Below are 14,643 nucleotides of genomic sequence, written 5' to 3' on the forward strand. Positions count from 1 at the left end.
CATGTAGTTGTCTTGGGCTGTAAAAAGAAAGGTGTTCATGTTGAGAGATTTGTCACCTTGCAGTGTGTTCTGAAATGCAGCTTATCACACATTGAGGTGAGATGAGAATTCCACAGCTGTGTGTCAGAAGAGAAGCGGCTATGCTACGAAAGCTCATGTGTGAGGTCCTTCACACATATTTGAGGTGTTTCTCGGGTCTTTTTTCCATTATCTGCATTTTATTTAGTCACTGAACCATATCTGGAATGTGACCACACATCGTGAAAGTGGACTTCATTTTTGTGTTATTTGTGTGGATTTCATTAACTTCATTCAATGTTCATTTATGGAATTCAACGGATCCCCTGCATGCGGTCAGTCTATTTGATTCTAATAGGGATATCTTTCCAACATAATTTTTTCAAACCTATTTTTTGGGTCATTAATCAGCGAAGGTGTGATTAAAGAGGAAAACATGTTGACAGATGGACCGTAGTGCTGGTGCGCTCCACTGCAAGGGTGATCGTCATTCCCCTTTCTTAGGTCTGCGTCTATTTCGGGAGAGCAGTGACTTTCAGTAATTCTCTTTAACTCCAGGGTGGAGACTGTCTGCAGAGATGTAATGATGACGCAAACAATAGCGATCGTGTCCGTCAGGGGCATACAAATAAGTTTTCGTCGGCCCATAGCGACACGATCCTGATATGCAGATGGTAAAACTAACCTTATATTTAATTTGCTCTTGAAAACTACCTTAGTTCATGTGACGCGTAGGGACAATATCTAATCCCAGTTACCGGTAGAAATCTCTCGTTTTCTGTCCACAAAAGCAGATATGAAATGACGAAATGGGAAACTTGAATGCCGATGAGTCATGTTTTAATGGTGAATAGGCCAGTGGAATACTGACAGAAGGAACATGATTGATCATCATAATCAGCTCACACTAAATGTATTGTTCTGTCTGATCACAATTCAATTTGGCTGTAGATTAATCTGCATAAAATTAATATTCCCAGGCCATCGACTGAAAAGTAATTTTAAAATATGATTTGGTCAGCAATTGACTGGACCTGTGACCATAATACACGGCGTTTGAGTCCTTCAGTGGCGCACAAGGACACCTAGCGGAGATAATGTGGAAGTCTCACTCTTTTGCGTAGTCCCCTACAAGTATGCGTGAATGGGAAGTCGCGACGTTGTGCAGTCTCTGGAGGCAAGGTGTGGAGTTAGTTGGATGCTTTATTTTCATTCAAAACCTATCCGTCCCTGGCAAGTGTGCCATTTCACTGCAATTAGTCGAGTGCCAATAGGCGCACAATGAGTACTGTAGGTGTAGTCTTTTTAGAAGGTGATTTTAGACACTCTGAAAATAACAAAAGTGTCTCTGTGTAGGTTACATTACATTTTATATTTCACTGATGATTGCCGATGCGCCACTCATTGTAAACGATTTCCCCATTTGTATCCAAGATCCAGTATTGTTATTGTTTTTCTGACTGGCGGGATGGAGTGAAGAAGTGACGCTTCAAGTGACTGGAGAGAAACAAAAAGACTCATTTGCGCGAACGGTGGTGGGACACACTGGTCGGACGTTCTGTCTTCACACCTGTTTGACTGCATGGAATAAGGATACTGCTTTTTGCATATGCCCTACCATGGCTGAGGACTAACTATATTTTGTAGCTATTCCATGAAGAGTAATTGAATACACGGTTCGGACATCATGGAGGATATCTTGAATGACTTTTGGTCCGTCAACGAGACATGGAAGAACGCATCCTTCAGTAACGCGACTGAAGCGGGGAACCACACAGTGAACCCCTTGAAGCGGAATGAAGAAGCGGCCAAGGTGGAGGTGGCGGTTCTCGCCCTGGTCTTATTTCTAGCTCTAGCCGGTAACCTTTGCGTCTTGGTTGCTATTCATACAACCAAACACACTCAGTCGCGAATGTACTACTTCATGAAGCATCTTAGTATTGCGGATCTTGTAGTTGCAATATTTCAGGTCTTGCCTCAACTTATTTGGGACATAACTTTTCGCTTTTATGGACCAGATATTCTTTGCAGGTTAGTCAAATACCTGCAGGTAGTTGGCATGTTTGCATCTACCTATATGCTTGTATTGATGTCTATAGACAGGTGTTTAGCAATCTGCCTGCCACTCCGTTCTTTGCACAGGCGAAAGGACCGACTTTATGTCGTTTTGTCATGGGTCCTGAGCCTATTGTTCAGTATTCCTCAAGTGTGCATTTTCTCCTTGAAAGAAGTTGGACCCGGAGTATATGACTGTTGGGGTGACTTTGTGCAGCCCTGGGGTGCCAAGGCATACATCACTTGGATTAGCCTAACCATCTATATAATACCAGTAGCTATATTGAGTATCTGCTATGGACTAATTAGCTTTAAAATATGGCAAAATTTTAGAATGAAAACCAAGAAAGACCACTGTATCACGCTTACTCCAAAGACATCAAAAGGAAACGTGCTTGCAAGAGTGAGTAGCGTGAAGCTGATTTCAAAAGCAAAGATCACCACCGTGAAAATGACTTTTGTCATTGTCTTGGCTTATATCGTTTGTTGGACGCCGTTTTTCTTCGTGCAGATGTGGTCTGCGTGGGATCCAGCGGCTCCGAGGGAGGGTAAGTTATCTTGCTGTTCAGCAGTTTCGAGGAGCGTGTGTGCGCATATTGAGCGTTGAAAAGTCTTGCTCATATCTAGCCTAAGTTCCTTAAAATCTTTGTAACATTGACTCCTAATGTATTCTATTTTTGTATACGCATTGTTCCTCATAGTCTTGTCTGAGTTGCTTAACCATAGTTTCAAATAGGATGAACAAACGAATGTGTATAGATTCGGGTTTCTTTAATGAAATTATCGTAGAGATTGTAGTAACATATACACCAAATCTCTAGCAGTATAATTAAACATGTTTACATGTTTTACCGTCCGTTTATGTGGTGTACGTGATGTGCAATGCATACAACCCAGTTTGTGCGCCCTTTAGTTTGTTCATTGAGATAGGTGTGGGACTGAAATTAATGAGGCTTGGCCTGCGTCTTAAATTGACAATACATATTAGGCCTACTTACCGGAAATGACGTAGCCTGCGTCAAGAGTCTTGGAGGTATAGGGAAGAGTGGGGCTGTTTTTTTTTTTTTTTTTTTACTGCAGTCGACCAGTAGCCTAGGTAATATGAGGCTGAAATCAAACGAATTCATGCAACACAATGTCAGGATGTGTGCAATCAATTCAAACCTTGGCAGTGTGCCTAGCTCAAATAAACAACACAATATGGGGTCCCAACCAAAAGTGGTCTTCGCCCATGTTAGGGGTAAATTGACCCAGCTGACAGGGTAAATCGAGCCATTTGAGAAAAAACATTATATTAACCATATTTTTAAACGATAATATCCCCCATTTTGCTCATTCTATTGGTGTTCAGGAAATAAATATTAGCCTAAAACTTATGTTTCTACAGTTCTGAAGCCTGGAGATGGTTTGTTTAAGAAAAAGACATATTAAATTGAATGAAACTTTTATTATTTTCAAGAACATCCACAGATGATTTGTTTTTCACTTTCAGTGTAGACTCTCAACCCTATGTTTGGCATAATTGCAAATGTGTTCGGCTTCAAACATAACATACACACCAATATTGAATCTGAATATTAAGAGCGATGCTTTAAACATAATATACACACCAATATTGAATCTGAATATTAAGAGCGATGCTTCATACATAATATACACACCCAATATTGAATCTGAATATTAAGAGCGATGCCTCGCGTCATCCATAAGGAGGTAAACTAAAACTATAGGGCTTCAAGCACTATGGAGCACCTACCTGTTCATCTTCTGTAGGCCTACGTGGCATGACCGCTATTATGTTACATCTAAAATATGAAATATAGGCTATAATGTCAGTTATTCATTATTAGGATGCAACACTAATTTAACCACGTATTTGACGTAACTTCGTGTAAACCGCTGGTTCATCTTACCCCCAACGCTCTGGCTTATTTAGCCCCACTTTAGCCCCACAGCCACCATTTTGGGGAAAGTGCCTAGTCTAGCAACCCAGACACTTGTGCTGTTTCACTCACGTTTTTACACACTGTCAGTTCATCAACATATCTATATATATAACTTTTCAAAATGTAGATACATTACTTTTTATGTGAGACTGATTATACCTGATATGCCAAAAACACTCTCACAGGCAAAAACCAAAGTGTGTGTGTGTGTGAAGAAATAGGCTCAGGCTACCACTTCATCCACGGAGTTCTTTCTTCCGCGGGGAGATGAAAATGGAGAATGCAACTAAATGTAGGGCCACACGACAAACATTGTGTATATTTGCCCTGATACAGGTGGTGGGTGAACTTACCCACCGGCTCATCTTACCCCACTCTCCCCTATATTGATCAGAAAGGTTCAGTCTCGCGCTTCGTCACACCGCCATAGCAAATGCAATGTGATAACGTTAATAACGCTAATAACGTTAGTGATTTAATTGCTGTGATCTAGGCCTATTAATACAATACCAGAGCCTCTAGAGATTTTGGAGGGTGTGTGAGCCGCTGAGTGCGTAGCCTACTGGTTGGTGTCATCAGGCATCGAGTGAACCGCGCCGTTTGCACGGCACCTAAACTCTTCACATCTGTCACAATTCGAGTGGTTTGCTTCTGGTCACTGTACGTTTGAGCATCAGACGGAACCTTTTTAACGAGGGGTTCGGTCGTAATCATTTAATGCGCTGTGAACACAAACTCACATTTTCCTCATTAATCGATCTGAATCCCCATGACAACACCAAATGTTGCCCCTCCTCAGTATGTATTATGCTCACGTCTTGAAATAAATGATCTGTCCACATCAACAGAGTTCCATTATGCTCGCAGCAGGATAGATAGCTGCAATAATACCAATCCTTTAATTTTTCCACACTTTTAAACAAATTGGTCTGATTAGTGAAGTTTGAAACTTTGAATTTGACACATTCTGAATGATAACCCTTCCGCCTTGTATGCCTGGAGGATGCAGGAGGCCTTACCATTTATTTTCCATATCATGCACCAAGTCTGTATCAGTTTTATGCCATTTGCAGTCTGAAACACATACTGTTAAACATTGCTTACACTCCAACTGCCTCTTATGTCAAAGTCAAGTCAAAGTAGCTTTATTGTCAATTACTTTGCATGTTAAGACATCTTAGAATCTCTTTTGCAGTTAGTGTATATTGGCAGTTAGGTGATTTGGGGGAGGGGGGGGGGGGGTCATCCCTCTTGTTAGCAAAATGACCAAAGTGCATCCCCCTTGTCAACCTACCTTCCCCTTTCTCCATCCCTGTAGCAGAGTGGCTGTCTAGTTGTTTATGTTAGTCTGGTCTGCCTGACTCACTGATCCTTTAGCTGCCTGAGAGTTGAGAGAAAACCGCAGGAGTGAGGAAAGGAAACATCTTGGTCACCCCTCTGTGACCTCTGAAGCCTGCATGGTGAACTTTAAGATCCCTATTGAGCACAAGGCTGGATATAATACTGTAGAAGGGACCATCCAAAAGTTATGTGAAAGAAGCAGGAAATTAGCCACAGACAATTGACATCACAAGGTTTTGCTATTAAATAATGAGACTGTTATCAAGAGTACAATTGTTTAAGTGTATAATGAGTTTTCTTCATTGCAATTGAATGAAGGCTGTAGTGTAATTATTTGATAGCCTCATCTCATATACTGCAGGCACAAATAATTATGTGTGTTTTTGGAGTGAATCTCACAGAAATCTCTGGAAGCTGCAAACCAAATCTAAACCAATCCTGTGGTGGTAGATTAACAGTATGTGCAGGAATACACTGAATAAACCTAGAATCTAAACCAATTCTGTTGTGGTAGATTAACAGTATGTTCAGCAATACACTGAATAAACCTAGAATCTAAACCAATTCTGTTGTGGTAGATTAACAGTATGTTCAGCAATACACTGAATAAACCTAGAATCTATACCAATTCTGTTGTGGTAGATTAACAGTATGTGCAGGAATACACTGAATAAACCTAGAATCTAAACCAATCAACGGTAAGAGCACATAATGAGACCATCATTATGTGTGCAGTTTTAGACCATATTCAAGACCTGAGAATAGGAACTGTTGCCAACATTGCCATTATGTTTTCAATGGCTCTAACAAATAAGTTCTCAAATGAACACAAAACCCCCAGTTTTAAGATTAAATGGTATCCCAAAGTGCATCCATCCACTGAATTGTGGTAAATTAGTGCAGCACAACAGTGCCTATCCACGGTGGGTTTGGCAAAGACATGCCTTTCAAACGAACCTCAGTTGAGAAGATATTATATTTAAGCGTGAGAAACTTAAGGAAATGATCAAGTCTCTCTCTGTGGGTTAAGAATAAAAAGCCCAAACCCAGAAGGACATGTTGGAATGGAAAACACACAAAGTCAAGTTGAGCGAGTGATTCATGTGGTTAGGGAGGGGAGGCCCCACACTGCGTTATTCAAGTCCTGCCTTTTATAAAAAAAAGCTATCTTGTATATTTTGTGTCCTTCATTAAAATACCTTATGTTAAGGCGCATTTGGCAAGTAGTTGTCAAACGGTATATGCCGTGAAAACAGTTTCTACGAACTCTCTAAGGAACATCTGAAGAGGGTAATGATTTCGCCCCGGTCTGCTAATGCATCAAACTGCAGACCCAACAGAAAAGACAAGGCTCCTGCGTTGGCTTCCTGTTTTCCGCCTAAGTCTAAAGCTCAGCAGAAACAGGAGGCTAGAATAGCATCCTGAAGCAAAATATTTGATCACAGCAACAAGAGCATTTCTTTTCCCTATTTACTTTGAGTTGCTGACTCCAGTTTCTGAGCGATTAACTGTTTAGATACGAGAGAGTGGACTTGTATGGGTGGAATGTGCACACATCCTTGCACACAACGCATACTCTACACATCAAATATTGCTGTCTATCCACACACACAGACACACACACACACACACACACACACACACACACACACACATACACACACACACACACACACACACACACACACACACACACACACGCACACACACACACACACACACACACACACACACGCACACACACACACACACACACACACACTTATTAACTATGTGGCAGTTTGTGTACTGTAGGATTCCAGTCCTAGTGCTAGTTCATATTGTAAGTGGGGGGGGGGGGAAGAGGGTTAGATGCCAAACATCCATCGCTCCATCCATTCATCTTATTTCATCCTCTTGTCATGGTGTTGATTCTTTCCATTCTCCTTCAAGATGAGTCACTATATTTATAAAGGGCTTCAAACAAAACCAAATCAATCTGCAGTCCTGCCCCTGTATATTGTGCATCTCTGTATACGCTGACGATGGTTTAAGTCAAACAAAAAGTCCCATGGTTGTGGTTCACAGGTATGCTTATTTTTAGGATCCACTCTCAAGTCTGTTTGATGACTCGTGCTAGAATGGGTGACATTTTTGCAGTCATTGTGTGTATACCATGGTGATAGGTGAAAATTCACCCTAGTTACCTCAGGACTCCGGAGCTGCATATAAGTATATTTATTAGACAAACAACAATTGCAATCGGGCTCACTCCCAGCACAAGGCTGAAAGTGAAGGTTTATATAGACAGAAGTTGAGCGTTCAGCAGAGATAACCACGTGGTGGATTTCTGACGTCCGAGGCAAGGATGGAAGTTTTGCAGACTAAGTGGCACCTAATATTCTAAGTTACATACACGCAGAAACACAGAAAAGCCATGTTCCTGCTTACACATGATTCATATAAGGTAATTAATAATACAAGGCACTTGATTATTATATTCTTAAGTCATTAACAGTGTTTGGAAATGATCTCCATCACATGGTCTGTCAGGGAACTGTCTGTATGTGAGGCCTTCCTTTTTCAAAAGTACACAGAGCAGGTACACACTACTGGTCATGGCAAATATGACCAAGGCCAAATGTGGACTTTGGACCAAAGTACAGACTTCTGTTTATGAACCTTCACGTCGTCTTTCACATTACCCTCATAAAATATGACTTGAAATGTCAGTGAAGACATCAGCTCCTCCAAGAGTGGCTAAGGAGCCTCCAGCCATCGTCAGACTACAGTCATTTGTCAGCATAATGCTTGACAGCTCCAGGCAAGGAGACATTTGGAATACCCTTGCCACCTTTTATTCTGATTTACCTGCAATTTGTGGGGGCTATTTTCCTTTTGTCCTTAGGGATTGTGTCCAGGACATGAAGGATAAAACCGCATAAATGGTGATGACTCAATTTAACATCTAGCAGCATATGAGGGCTGACGATGCAGGTGATCATGCAAAGTAGTCATTACGCTCAAGAATACCCAGAGATTTTTAGATAGAGTACTTTATTTATCCCCAAAGGGACATTTTTAGATAGAGTACTTTATTTATCCCCAAAGGGACATTTTTAGTGCTGCAGCAGCAATTGACATAAATTACAATAAACACATAACTTACAAAACACACACAGGCAGGTAAAAAGACACAGAATTACAATATATATATATATTGTATATACATATACATATCCCTTAAAGTGAAATCCTGATTTAATTGTATTTATTTATAATTGTATCTAGTATAGTAGTAGTGGTGTATTTATATATACTGTATATACAACAACTACTATACTGGATAAAATAATATCTAGGATAAAATCAGGATTTAACTTTAAGACAAGATACTGTATCTCTGTTAATTTGCAAATTGAGTGTAAAATGTGCTTTGTGCGTTTCCTCCTCTCCTGGCACGTATGGGACTCATTGTAGAAGGCTATTGGAGCGGGCAGGAGGGACCTCCTGTACGAGTCCTTACTGCAGTAGAGCTGACTGAAGACACTCTGTTGTCTGACCAGTAGGTTGTGTAGGGGTGTGTAGTCTTGTCCATTATGTTTTAGCAGCTTCTGCAACACCCTTCTCTCCACAACCAACTCTAGGGACTCCAGAGCCGTCCCCAGCACAGAGCCATGCCTTCTTCATCAATTTGTTTCAAAGTTCCTTATTTTCGCTGGCTCTGATGCCGCTGCCACCAACAGATTGCCACAAACAGCCTGGTAGAAGAATGTTAAAGGAATGTTGTTTGTTTTCAATATCTTATTATTACTGCCAATTAACAGATGATCTATCAATTAAGATTGAAAAGTGAATAAAAGTAAATATACAATAGGTAAAATAGATATTATTAACAATGGATTATTGCGTGGAAAGCATAGAGAGGTCATAGATTATCACTAATAGCTCCTAAATAACTCCTTCAAGAGATGAATTAACATGTTTTTGTATTTGCTATATGTATTCTAAAGGCCCCATGTAGAATTTCATTATCAGCCAGTACATAACCTCATAATCAGTGGAAGAGCTGTGTAATGTCATCAATCTGAATGTCCTTTAACATTATGGTGTAATAACTTTGTGGCGAGAGAGAGGGATGGTTAAACGGAAATTAAATTAGCGAACAGCAGGAAGAGGTCAAATGTGGGTCACCTACCAATTTTGTTCATCTGAACCTATTGTGACAAATGCCGGCTGAGCGTCGGAGTGACTGCGGTGTAAATGTCACATCACCCCCCCCCCCCCCCCCCCCCAGGAACCACAGGCACGATGGAGTGCTGCCACACAGGGATACACCACACCGGGGCCACTGCATCAGGGGCATTTCAACGTCCTTTGTCATTTCAGTAACGTTCCCTAATGACTCAGCCAAATGAGCAGCCAATGCCTTGCACACATCTTTGTGTCTAACAACTCAGTACTAGTCTGAGGAGCGAATGGATAGCGTGACAATTTTGGCTTGACATGTGTAAAGAAAATGATTTTAAATGAACCATTAAATATGACATTGATGTAGGGTCTGTGAAATGTCTCCCTGTCCCCTGTCTCCTGTCTTAGCCATGCCTTTCATCATCTCCATGCTCCTGGGCAGCCTGAACAGCTGCTGCAACCCCTGGATCTACATGTTCTTCGCGGGCCACCTGTTCCACGACCTGCGGCAGACGCTCCTCTGCTGCCCGGCCAACTACTTGAAGTCCGCGCAGTGCCGCTGCGAGCGAGACCAGGACTCCAGCCGCAAGAGCAACTCCTCCACGTACGTCATCAAAAGCACCAGCAGCCAGCGGAGCATCACTCAGACCTCCACCACGTAGTGTAGCTCCTGGTCCAGCTCCAGGTGCTCTCTCTCCCTCACTACCATCCCAAGTCAGCCCCATCACGGCAAACGCGCCGAGGGGAGTCACGCCCCTGCAGCTCCCCTCCCCCGACTCATCGAGCCACCTCCTCACCCATCCTCTCACCCGTCTGTGTGACATCTTCTTGCGTTCCGTAAACCTGGTCTGAGACCTACCGTAACTAGTGTGGTCAAATGTGGTGACATTCTTGATTTTTCTTTCTTTATTGCTTTCCTGGAGGGGGCAGCAATTATTGATTGGGTGTGTACAGTATATATTTTGGTAGGTCTCTGGACATGTGTGTGTCTTCACATGTGGGTGAACTTTCCAGTTCTGATTTGGTCATATGACCCCCTTGTAAATTGCTTCAAGCCGTGCTGTAGTCATGTCCCGCACAAGGGCCCCAATCTCTCTGTGCCGTAAAAAGCAAGGGCCTTTAAGAAGAAAAAACTGTTAGTCCACGGAAGAAGAAGGTTCTTTAATGCATTTCACCCACATGTGGCCTCATGACGTGTCTGTAGTGTCCACGGCTGTTTGGCCTCACCTTGTGAACCCATGCCATACGTGACATCACCACGTCACACATTGGAATGTACAAACATTACAAGATAGACCAAATGTGACAAGTCTACTCACTAATTCTTGTTTTCTTTTTTCCAGAGAGCAAAGGAAAGAGTTTGTCACATTCTTTTTCCATGAAATAAATGTAGGAGCTGATGAAGGAATGTGTATAGAAGAATCTGTGTAATATATTTCAATATTTATACTAGACATGTTATCACAACTCTGAACTAAATCGGCCTTTTTGGATTCCTCTGAGATTTGCTATAAGCACACAGAAGATATAGAAATATGTTTACACTTCACAGAAAAATATGACATCACACAATTTCTATTCTTATTTATCTGTATTGTATAAAGATAGATTGTCGGACTATGAAATGACTAATGAATTGCCTTAACACACAGACTTGAAACCTTGGTCCACATATAATATATGACAGTATTAGCAATGTTTTGGGATTCTTTTATTACGTCGGTTACTTATTTTACAAAAAAGATTCACCTAAGTTTGTAAGGTGTGCATTTCACCTTTTCTTTTATTAGGCTACTGACTTTTTTTCTCTGAAAACAATATGGTCATTTTCAATTTAGTGTGATATAATTAAAACTGTGTAGATGTAGCTCTTATTTATTGAAAATAAAAATGTATGTGCCAATTGAGTCAAAGTCTATGGATGGTAAAGTTTCTTTTTCAGAAGTGTAATAAAAATAAATATGACAAAATAATAAAAGTCAGCATGTCATGAATGAATGTTTTAAATGTCACTGTGAAAAGATATCAAAGATGGATCAGGATCACATATTTAGAATTCATTTATTTAAATATACAAAAGGAAATTGAATGGTAGAATCATGTGTTTCTGCCTCAGTGTTAAAAAGACAACATTGCTTTCATTCTTATACTAATACTGTAAGAGTCTTGGTTACATGGGACTAGCTAAACGACTACTGTCAAGAAGTGAGAACACACATCGTCTGATACTGCATCATGTCATCATACTGTGTCTTCAAGCAATCTCACGGGGTGTCACAGACAATTGACACGACAGCACAGCGTCTGTCGTCAGCATGCTGTTTTGTCATTCACACAGAGAGTCACGCTCACTGCTGCAAGTCCTGTCACCTCAATGACGAGAGCTTTTCTTTTCTTTCTCAGTATGGCCTCCACGCGTGGTTGTGTCCCAGAGCTTCAAGTTGCACTTAATGGGACTGACCAAGGGGCCATCACAGGGCAACAGAAGATCTGAGGCATGTCAGGGGCAGGTTGCACAGGGGGGGGTTAAGGCATAATGGGGAGAAAAAGGGGGAAGGAAGGAAGGATGCTGGGAGAGAAGGAGCATGGAGAGGGATGCACTGCTGCTGTTTGTGCCCCCCAAACAGACCTGTAAACACTCCCGCTGTCCCCCCCCTCGAGGCTCCTACACCTCCTTACGGACGACCACGCGCACGTTGCTGCAGACCTTGCCCAAGGCTTCGAAGAGAGGGTCGCAGAAGGTGTGGATGCAGAGCGAGTAGATCCGGCTCAGGCACTGGGACTCGATCAGGCAGCTCTTGATGCACGGCATGACGGCCCAGATGTGGCAGAAGGAGATGCAGGCAAACAGGAAGCCCCAGATCAGGGCCACCGGCACGCCGAAGACGGCCGACAGCACGCGGTAGCACCAGTACTTGGAGACGGTGAAGGTGGTGTAGCTGGCCTTCCAGACTCCATCCAGACTGTGGGTTCCGTCTGGCTCAGCAATCACATCCTCAAAGTCCACCTGGGCATCAGTAGAACATATTACATATCTGACAGACAAGATTGGCAAAAACTGTTTTCTTTTGGTATTTCTTAGTGGTATAGAAACTAGAGGTCCATAATAAACTACGATGGTAGTTCTAGATTTAAAAATAAAAAAAATGTCTATTTCAGATGACAAAATCTCACACTTGTTTTATCAGGTAGCATTGCAAGCTTTATCCGTTTACCACGCCCTCAGAGTTCACCTCTAAGCATTTCAGCAGGGGGCACTGTTGCATCATATGCATTCTCATGACAGTTTCACAAACAACATACACTAACTTTACCACAAATATTGTTCAGTAATACCATCAATTATTTATTTTGGAGATGAGCAGCAGCATAAAGAGGTCAATTAAATTGTTTAACTTGCTTTGGTAACTCCACACATGAACTTCAAACAAGAATAAGAAAATGGCATGGATTGTAATATCCTTGTAACTCTTCAGCACAATATGCCTAATGTCTCGGATATAACGTAGCTTGTGGCACAAGCATTATGAAGCTTTAAAATATTTAAACAGTACACATGGTAGCCAAAAGAAACTCCCCCATTACAGTGATTGCTTGTTCAGAGCAGTTTAACAGGCTTCAAGGGAGGTAGAACATTCAAGGTATGACTCATCCAAAGAACATCTTCCCCATGACACTAGTAGCAGCATGGCTAAGTTGAACCCTCAACTTTCCTATTTTCTGATGCTTTGCTTTCAAAATCGAAAACACCACAACAAAATGGGGAAACTAGATATGAAATGGCCTAATCCATTTGACACACCCTTTTACCCCCTTTCCAGAAATAAACCCTACCGTGCCGTGAGCTGGCTGGAGAAGTAGGCCTCGGGGCTATTTTTGGCACATATCACACAAACCTCAGATACACAGTGGTCCGCAGCCCTTGGCAACCATGAGCTTTTGACTCTTTACCGTCTTTTCTGTCTGCCACAGAAGGAGGCCATGATGTATGAGAACGTTTCTAAGTGTCTCCACTGCGTACCTTCACGACATCTTCATTGATCTGCTTGGGGTCCCGGTTGACCAGGTCTATCTCCTTGGTGTGGCTCTCGTTCACGTACTTCTCCTCGTGGATGTTGTACTGGTCCGCCATGGCGTGGCCGTGAGCCCGGAGCAGGGAGGAGAGGAGAGGAGAGGAACGGGGAGAGAAAGAGAGAGAGAGAGAGAGAGAGACGTGGGGATCCGGGCACCGAGAGAAGTGAAAGAGTGAAGCGCTGGGTAGCAGTGTGTGTGTGTGTGCAGACCCCGTGGACCCCTGCCCCCCCCCCCCCCCCCCCCCCCTACTTCTCGGCACTGGTGTGACACTGGTGTGACGACACTTGTGGAATGCCAGTGGACAGCTGCTCAAGGCAGGCCTCCTGTCAGAAGAGCTCCTGTATAGTCTCCGCCCAAGGGACCTGTTAGAGTTCAGACATAGGGGCTCACACAGAGAGAGGGGAAGAGAGAGAGAAAGAGAGAGGGGAAGAGAGAGGGAAAGAGAGAGGGAAAGAGAGGGGAAGAGAGAGGGAAAGAGAGGGAAAGAGAGAGGGAAAGAGAGAGGGAAAGAGAGAGGGAAAGAGAGAGGGAAAGAGAAAAAGGGAAAGAGAGAGGGGAAGAGAGAGGGAAAGAGAGAAGGAGTAAAAGCACATCTTAAAGGGGAACCCATGGCTGTGTCACATTTCACACTGTCCTGTTGGGTTGAGCAGGCAGGAGTTGCACAGTGGCATTACTTTCCGCTCAGAAGTCTTGTTTGGCCACCAGTGGAAGCTCTCTCCCTAAAATAAGTTTTGTTTGGCCACGGCACTACCAGTGGAAGCTCTCTCCCTAAAAGAATCCAGACAATGCATCACAGATCTTCGCAATGATCCAGCAGCATTTCATGGATTTGTATGTGGGGCGGCTTCCATTTCCATTTGCAAAGGATATTTAGTTGTATTTGTATCTGATGAAAGCAATCATATTTCCCTACAGCTTCCATTATCTTATTCTTCAATGTTTGGTATAGTTTAATGATTCAACTTTGCAATTTGGTATTCACCTCTATTCTTATTTTTAATTCAGTCTTATAATTTGCCTTTGTGACCGTGACAATCCT

At 42.4% G+C, this 14,643-nt stretch overlaps 2 protein-coding genes across 3 annotated transcripts; one reads left to right on the top strand and one right to left on the bottom strand.

Annotated features, from left to right (window-relative positions):
* The first annotated feature begins 432 nt into the window (after positions 1-432).
* Positions 433-11,433, top strand: oxtra (oxytocin receptor a). Of its 2 annotated transcripts, XM_031568436.1 has the most exons (3): positions 433-2,621; positions 9,939-10,215; positions 10,874-11,433. In XM_031568436.1, the coding sequence occupies exons 1-2, from the start codon at positions 1,706-1,708 to the stop codon at positions 10,190-10,192; spliced, it is 1,170 nt and encodes a 389-aa protein (XP_031424296.1). In that variant the 5' UTR covers positions 433-1,705; the 3' UTR covers positions 10,193-10,215; positions 10,874-11,433. The 2 variants fall into 2 exon arrangements, with proteins under 2 accessions (XP_031424296.1, XP_012688667.1); XM_012833213.2 differs by having other exon boundaries at positions 9,939-11,433.
* A 139-nt stretch (positions 11,434-11,572) lies between these two features.
* cav3 (caveolin 3) lies at positions 11,573-13,830 on the bottom strand. Its single transcript, XM_031568440.2, has 2 exons — positions 13,552-13,830; positions 11,573-12,537 (listed from the first exon to the last, which is right to left on the bottom strand). Exons 1-2 carry the CDS (start codon positions 13,660-13,662, stop codon positions 12,196-12,198), a joined length of 453 nt encoding a protein of 150 aa, XP_031424300.1. The 5' UTR covers positions 13,663-13,830; the 3' UTR covers positions 11,573-12,195.
* Between the last annotated feature and the right edge of the window lie 813 nt (positions 13,831-14,643).

Source organism: Clupea harengus, chromosome 5 (assembly GCF_900700415.2).
Source record: "Clupea harengus chromosome 5, Ch_v2.0.2, whole genome shotgun sequence".
Taxonomy (NCBI): domain Eukaryota; kingdom Metazoa; phylum Chordata; class Actinopteri; order Clupeiformes; family Clupeidae; genus Clupea; species Clupea harengus.

Excerpts from the sequence above, each read along its gene's own strand:
- oxtra (XM_012833213.2), top strand. The coding sequence starts at position 1,706 with ATGGAGGATATCTTGAATGACTTTTGGTCCGTCAACGAGACATGGAAG. Across the intron at positions 2,622-9,938 it reads TCCAGCGGCTCCGAGGGAGG|CCATGCCTTTCATCATCTCC; the intron begins GTAAGTTATCTT and ends CTCCTGTCTTAG.
- cav3 (XM_031568440.2), bottom strand. The coding sequence starts at position 13,662 with ATGGCGGACCAGTACAACATCCACGAGGAGAAGTACGTGAACGAGAGC. Across the intron at positions 12,538-13,551 it reads TCAATGAAGATGTCGTGAAG|GTGGACTTTGAGGATGTGAT; the intron begins GTACGCAGTGGA and ends ACTGATGCCCAG.